The 7,218-nt window shown below is 37.8% G+C and overlaps 1 protein-coding gene across 1 annotated transcript; it reads left to right on the forward strand.

The window, feature by feature from the left end:
- The first annotated feature begins 432 nt into the window (after window positions 1-432).
- Window positions 433-4,713, forward strand: LYPD6B (LY6/PLAUR domain containing 6B). The gene is made up of 4 exons (XM_009273097.1): window positions 433-547; window positions 1,951-2,049; window positions 2,984-3,114; window positions 4,549-4,713. The coding sequence occupies exons 1-4, from the start codon at window positions 433-435 to the stop codon at window positions 4,711-4,713; spliced, it is 510 nt and encodes a 169-aa protein (XP_009271372.1).
- The last annotated feature ends 2,505 nt before the right edge of the window (window positions 4,714-7,218 follow it).

Consider the following 7,218-nt stretch of genomic DNA (forward strand, 5'->3'; position numbering starts at 1 on the left):
TTTAATGATATTGTAATCCTGCCTGTTTCAAGTAGGATATAAAGGAGCTCTGTTTTGGTGTTGATTTTTTGTTTGTGTGCTTACGAGAGTGCTTACAAGGAATCTAGAAGATTGACATTGTTAGAAGGACAAATAGATCAAAGAAATAATGTTAACTTTTTTACATTTGTGGACATTTAAGTACTTTGTATAGGATCTTGGCCAGCAGAAGGCAGTAACTGCTCAGCTTTGCATTGTTCATCATTGCATTCTTGCTTGCATTAGCCATCTTCACAGTATAGATCTACGGACTGAATTTTCAAGGTTTCGGAAGTAGTTCATAGGAAATTTATTGTTTTACATGCTCGTTTCTTTATGATTCCCCCTAAATAATGTATTCCCTTTCTTTCGTAGGCCTGAGAGTTTTGCTTTTCATGTACAATAATACTCAGCATGTTGTTATTCTGTCACATGCTGGCCGGAGCCTTTCTTCCATTCTTCATCCTTTCAGGAAATCGGGTTTTAGCTGAGAACATCAACTTTTACAATGTGAGACCTCCACTAGACCGTAAGTAGACAGCTATGCTTTTTTTGTGTATGCAATTGTAGCTTAACATTTCAGTTAATTGCCATACTCTTTCAATCCTTTGTTTGTTTGTCTTCTTCAAACATGAAGGATAAAAAGTTTAAAATAAAACTTTTGCTTTTCAACCCACAGCGGTTTAGTTTATTCCTAAGATTTTGTGAGTTGACTGAATGAAAACAAACAATTGCATGCATTGCGAAGTTAAAGAGTGCATGAGGGCAACAGTTTTCACATTTTAAGTGCTTTTATTATGTTTTTCTGTCTCTGAAATGTCTTCCTACAGAGCAAATTATGCAGTGGATTTCTCATAAATAATACAGAACAGATGTTTTTGTCTTTTATCTTGTTGGGGTTTTTTTGAGGGAAAGAATAGGTGTGCTGTATGCAATTAATTCAAACTGAAGGTAATTAAAAACCTTGTGAGACCTGTGAAGCCAGTTGTCACTAATAGCATCATTTTTTTGCCTCTTATCTAGCATCAGAAGTGTTCTATCCCTTCATTTAAGGGGAGAAGATTTTCATGATGTGTATCATTAAAACAGTCAAGACAGCTACATATAATAGGTATATATGTGCACCTAGGGAACTGTGCATCTTAAAATAATTTCTATATTTATAGAATGTAAATAAGATTTTAAAATAGTCCTCTTGATGCCTTTGTCAAAGGGTTCAGACTTCTTCAGAGTTGGAGATCAAGGTCTGAAGCTGGTTTTGAAGATGTATTTTTTCCATCAAAGGGATCAAAAGCCATTTGAATGTAGATTGTGTTTGTGTATCTGTACAAACATAGATGCGGATGTACTATATCATGTGCATATTTGTAAGATGTTCTCTCTTTCCACCTAGGGATGTGCATCTTAAAATAATTTCTATATTTATAGAATGTAAATAAGATTTTAAAATAGTCCTCTTGATGCCTTTGTCAAAGGGTTCAGACTTCTTCAGAGTTGGAGATCAAGGTCTGAAGCTGGTTTTGAAGATGTATTTTTTCCATCAAAGGGATCAAAAGCCATTTGAATGTAGATTGTGTTTGTGTATCTGTACAAACATAGATGCGGATGTACTATATCATGTGCATATTTGTAAGATGTTCTCTCTTTCCTATTTTTCCCACCACTACTTAAGCGGTACTTTGGATTGTGAGAGAATGAAAACAGGAGGAGATGTTTTAAAGTTCAGGCACAGCAAAACCAGTTAAGTTTTGTAGAAAGCTTTTACATTTTTGTTTCATAGGTTTTATTTGTCTAACAGTGAGGTATCAGTGACAATATGTAAATGTAGGTAGTATGCTTTTGTAAGTATATGTGTGTACAAGCACTTACAGTATTATTTTGAATATTTTTTCTTAATATTTGCAAACTTACTATATTTTAATATTTTTAAAGCCACTCCATTTCCAAACAGTTTTAAGTGCTTTACCTGTGATAATGCAGTGGACAATTACAACTGTAACAGATGGGCTGAAGATAGATGGTGTCCTGAAAGTAAGTGCGTCTGTACTAAGGAGATTCTTTATGATAGTTAAATTTGCTTCTCCCTGACTCAGCCATCTTGTAGAAGTCTAACTGAATAGGATTAACGTGCCAACACAGTGGTGCTCTCAGTTATGTTATTAGTAATACTGAGTCATACAATTTCTGCTGAGGTGAGCATTTTGACCATTTCAGAGTGCAAAGCAACAGTGAAAAATTATTTATATCTATATATATGTATACAACGTTTTATGTAATATATAACAATACATTATTAATATAGTAATTAATGTATTATTAATATAGCGATAATATATTAATTAATTATGTGTGTGTGTGTAGCTACATGCTTCCTAGGAATTAATTTTAAAGATGGTGTTTAAAAAAACTTAAGAGTTGCCTTTTGTTGCCTTATCCTTCCTTTTGGATACCGTCCCAAGGTATTAATGGTCTCTCTAGGCTATAGGGCTGCTTGTGAGCAGCAAGACCTGAACGACTAGGGATCATGCTTGTGTGAGAGAATGATAGATACGTAGAAAAGAATGAAAATATGTTTCCTCATTGTTCTTCGCAGTGATGTTCACAGTAACAGTGGGAAAGGGGAAGAAATGAGCTGGAGGAATGAGGAAACATGTCTGCAGCAAAGCAAGCAAGAATGTGCTGCAAAAAAGAGTAGAGAATGGAAGATAAATGTGTAGGTTAGAGTGCTAATAAGTAGTTTAAAGGATAGCAGCCTTTCTGGAGGTTTGAAGGGTCAGTTAAGCTCTAAGATTTCATCGCTAATTAATTTCTTGCTAAATGGTGTTTTGATCAAGTTGAAAAGTGGCTTTATACAGCCCAAATAAGTCATTTTACGGGAATATTTTGCTAAATTGTGTGACGTTTTTAAACCCTGTAAAAGAACGCATACGTTATGCAAATGAACATTTTAAAATTTATTTTGTAGGTACTCAGTACTGTTTGACAGTTCATCTCTTCACAGACCATGGGAAGAGTATGTCAGTCACCAAAAAATGTGCTACTGGAGAAGAATGCCATTTTGTAGGCTGCCACCATCACAGAGAAAGTGGCCACACAGTAAGCACTACTCTTTGTACAAGAGCAGCAGATTGGTTTTGAGGTTTGCATTTCAGTACTTGTTTTTCCTGCTAGGCTGAAGAGGATGTGCCAAGATACGCTCTCCAGTATTTAACAATAGAAATAGAATTTCTGCAACAAAAGCATGACTACCCCCTTCTTCCTACTTTCCTATTTGTGCTGCTGTGTGGCAGGATGTAATAACAACTTCTGAAGAAACACCTGAGCTCTCTGGGGCATTGCTAGTGTGTGCAGGGGCCTTGGTTTCTGAGTAAGGTGCCCAGGTAGGCTACGCAACCTGCACCGGCGCTCGTGGTGCTGCGGCAGTGTCACTGTCAGCCCTTGGGCAAGGCAGAGCGGGAGTTAGGTACTCCGGTCACGTCTCTGCTTAAGGTAGCTTGGATAACACTCCACAGTACACAAAGCAAGACTGTATTTGTCCACGAAGGCCACGCTCTTAAGCAAGATACAACTGAGGTTTTGTTCCATGACCAAAAGCTAGAACTGCTGCCTTCTCTCATCCTTGGGGTGCTACGTAAAAGTTTATTCTTAATAATCAAGCATATCCCACCAACGTATTATTCACTGCAGTAAAGCATTATCCACTAATTCCTTAATGGTTGAGGAGGTTAGTTATGTTATTTTTAACATGAAAGATTTCAGACACCAAAGACGAAGCAGACAGCATCCATGTTAAATAGAAAAGAATCTGTTTGTTATCTCAATTGACTTCCATTGATTTCAACAGGTTTTGGTGGACTGAGGTCATGAAATAACTATGCAGCCTGCCTTCTGCTGCATTTTATCTTATAAGAGTTCTCGTGCCTTTGGATTAGATTAAAATTGGCATTCTCTTGGCTTTTCCAGTAAGGAGTGTCAAGTAAGGAAAATTATTTTCAGATTCCCTCCTGAAAATCAGCTGTGTCAGTGGTTCTGTGGCACTAGAAAACTGAAAAAAGAAAGTCTGAAGTTCAGCATGCAAAGCTACACTGAATACAAAAGCTTGAGGGGGAAAAATGAATGGGAACAGAGGTTTTACAGTCAGAATTTTTTAGCTTAAAAAGCTGAAACTTGAAACATTCAAATGCGTGGTTTTAGCTCATGTGTTAGAAGGGGAAAGTGGTGGAAAGTTTTCTCTATTTTCTACAATGTTAGTGAACTTGTCAGTACAGCTAGGATGGCTGTATTGCATCACATCACAGTTTCGAAGCCCAGTGACAGCGCTAGGTGACGAGTTACTCCAGGAAGGCTGTGGTGCATGATTTGGAAGAGAAGTTGTAGCATATATGCTCCATCTGCTGCCTTGGGTCAGGCTGCCGGGTGGGAGCGATTAGTCTGGTTAGCTGTAACCTTTGCAACCAGTTGGAAGAACATCTGTCTCTCAAAGCCACCGCTGAATTACCCTATGTCCGGTGATCTCCTTTTTCTCAACAGGAATGTGTTTCTTGCTGTGAAGGCATGATTTGCAATGTAGAAATACCAACCAATCACACAAATGCAGTATTTGCTGTATTGCATGCCCGGAGAACGTCGGATGGCAGCAGGCGGACAGTCAACGTTGCAGTGCTTGTATCAGTCATGGTGATCGCGTTGTCGTGATGCAGCATCCTCCCGTTACATCTGCTTGAGAGGGTCCGCCTTTCTGTGGGCCATAAGAAACTGCAAGAAGATTGTTTCAGTACGTGCAAGGAGAAATCACTGATGCTTCTTAATTACAGAAAATGTAAGGGGAGAGTGGAAAGACAAGTGTACATCATGAAGTCCTTGGATATTTTAGTGAAGATACTTCATATGGCCTGCAGTATTTAAAAAAAAAACCCAAACAACAACCCACCGGTTGACTAGGCAGTGGGGTGAACTCAAGTTATTATAATTCACTATTTTATGATGAAAATGCACATATGCTTGGCATGTTTTCTGAGCAGAGAAAAGTGTCTGTAGACAATCACTTTCCCGGGTGAGATAAAAAGGAACTTTCGATGGACGATGTGCCAACAGGTATCTCAATGGAAACTGTTTTTAAACTGTTTTTCATTGTGCATAAATAACACGGAGTTTCTTGTCTTGATCAACAGATGTATTTAAGCTTATCTTATGGTTTTCATAGAGAACATATATGAGATATTTTTTTTTCTGTTTTGATCAGAGCTATCATTTCTACTGGAAATACTACGAAATAATACTTCATATCTTTCTTTTCTGTAAAACGTTGTCTCACACTCAGATTTTAAAACAATGTGAAATTAGGTAGAATTTCTGTCTAAAAATGATGAACTGTTTGAGCACCTAAGTCAGAATTCCTTTTTCCCCCACCCTCAAAGGGATTATTTTCTTGCAATAGAGTCTCACCTCAGCTGAATCTTTGTCTTTGTGATATTGTTCGAAGTGGTGGTAATACCATGACTTTGAAATTGCAGCTACGGTCAAGCAGCTACGTTAATCATAAAAATTGTAAGCGGGCACTTGATATAAATAAGGAGGGAAGTCTACTGTGTTCTCTCTTGATTTGCAGAAGTTTCTCCCAGAAATAGTATTGTCCTTGATGGATCTTCAGCTTGTAAGTCAGCACTGTTGGATATCCCAGACCTCTGGACATCATTGTTATGTGGCTTTGCCACCCCCATTTGAAAAGTTTGGGCCAAGATTCTATTTTTCATTACAATATTGGGAGGTTTAATGTGGTTTATTTGCGTAGTTTGACTATTTGACTCCTTATCATTTAGATGACTGTTCATCAATTAGATGAACAGCTGCAAATTTGACAAATAATAGAGTTTAGATTACAGTTAGATGCACTAAAACCTTCTTTGCTTTCCTTTGCAAACCTTGTGATGCAGGCCAGCATAAACAAGCTGCTTGTGTGAACTTTCGCCCCTTCTAGCGCAGAACAGTGCTTTCCAGGGCTCTGATAGATCGAGCTGTTATAGACTGGCCTAAACGCAGTCTTTAATAGGTCAGACTTACAGCGTCTGCATTGGTTACTTCATTAATGCGTATGTTCTTTGCACTGCAAACGCCCTGACTGTAGAGACCAGCAGGTACTGGTGTTATATGACTTCTCAGTACGGTTTTATGTGATCTGAAATCCTAACAAATTCCAGCTGCTCCTCTTTGCCCGGGTTGTGTTTCTTCCAACTCCCCACCATTTTCACAAACTTCCTCTGACAGCCTAAGGCATTGCAGCACAGCTAAGGATTTGACCGAGCCAGGTTGAAGAATTGCATTTCACTTTTTTCTTTTTCTAAACTATTTTATTCATTTATGAATATACTGATTTGATTACGAATAAGATAGATTGTTCTGATCTTTTTCTAGTGGCTTTTTCTCATCTTAAATGAGATGGTTAAAATAATGATTAACTGTTGAAATATTTTTCAGGAAGGACGGATCATTAAAACATACTCTTAAAAAGAGATTCAAAACTGTTCTCTGAAAAATTCAAGTAACTATAAATTGGGATTTTTTAACATAAATATTGGCTTTTTTATTTCCTATTTTATGTCACTAAATGTATTTAGACCAGCAGTTGAAAAACAAATTTTGAAATGTTTTCCGTTTTGTTTACATCCTAAAATTGCCTACACAATATTTTTAGAATATATAAATGTGCCTAAAAGTCAGCCTGTGATTTGTTGACAGGCAGCTGCGTAATTACAGAATTTGGATGGAAACACTTTTTCCTTGCCAATGCGAAATAGTTCTTGCTGTCTAAGTCAAGGTTTTCCAAGCTCTGGGTTCTGATGACCGTTGCTGTGCCATCCAACAGGCCGAGATGCTGAGGATGTTTTGAGGAAATTTTTCCTTTGTTCAGTCATCACCCCTGGGTAACACATCTATAGTACCAATCTTGGTGTCAGACGTAGTAACAAGCACGTTCAGTGTTTTACGTCATTAAACATCATGGGTTTGCTACGTGATCTACAGGGTACTTGAACTTTTTTCTTGTGGTAAAATCGTTCCAGGTTTGCTCTCTGCTCAACGGGGAATTCCTTAGTCAAGTGAAAGCAAGTTGTCTTCCACGTTTTGGGTCATGGTATTTTTCCTGGTTTTGTCTCTAAGCACTAGGTGCTCCCATAATTCAGTTTCTGGGAATAATTACTGCAG

This window comes from Aptenodytes forsteri, unplaced genomic scaffold, assembly GCF_000699145.1.
Source record: "Aptenodytes forsteri isolate BGI_AS27 unplaced genomic scaffold, ASM69914v1 Scaffold174, whole genome shotgun sequence".
Lineage (NCBI taxonomy): Eukaryota > Metazoa > Chordata > Aves > Sphenisciformes > Spheniscidae > Aptenodytes > Aptenodytes forsteri.

Bases quoted from the DNA above. Each gene is read 5' to 3' on its own strand.
- LYPD6B (XM_009273097.1), top strand. From the start codon at position 433: ATGTTGTTATTCTGTCACATGCTGGCCGGAGCCTTTCTTCCATTCTTC. The intron at 548-1,950 runs GTAAGTAGACAG...ATATTTTTAAAG, and splicing joins TGTGAGACCTCCACTAGACC to CCACTCCATTTCCAAACAGT. The intron at 2,050-2,983 runs GTAAGTGCGTCT...TTTATTTTGTAG, and splicing joins AGATAGATGGTGTCCTGAAA to GTACTCAGTACTGTTTGACA.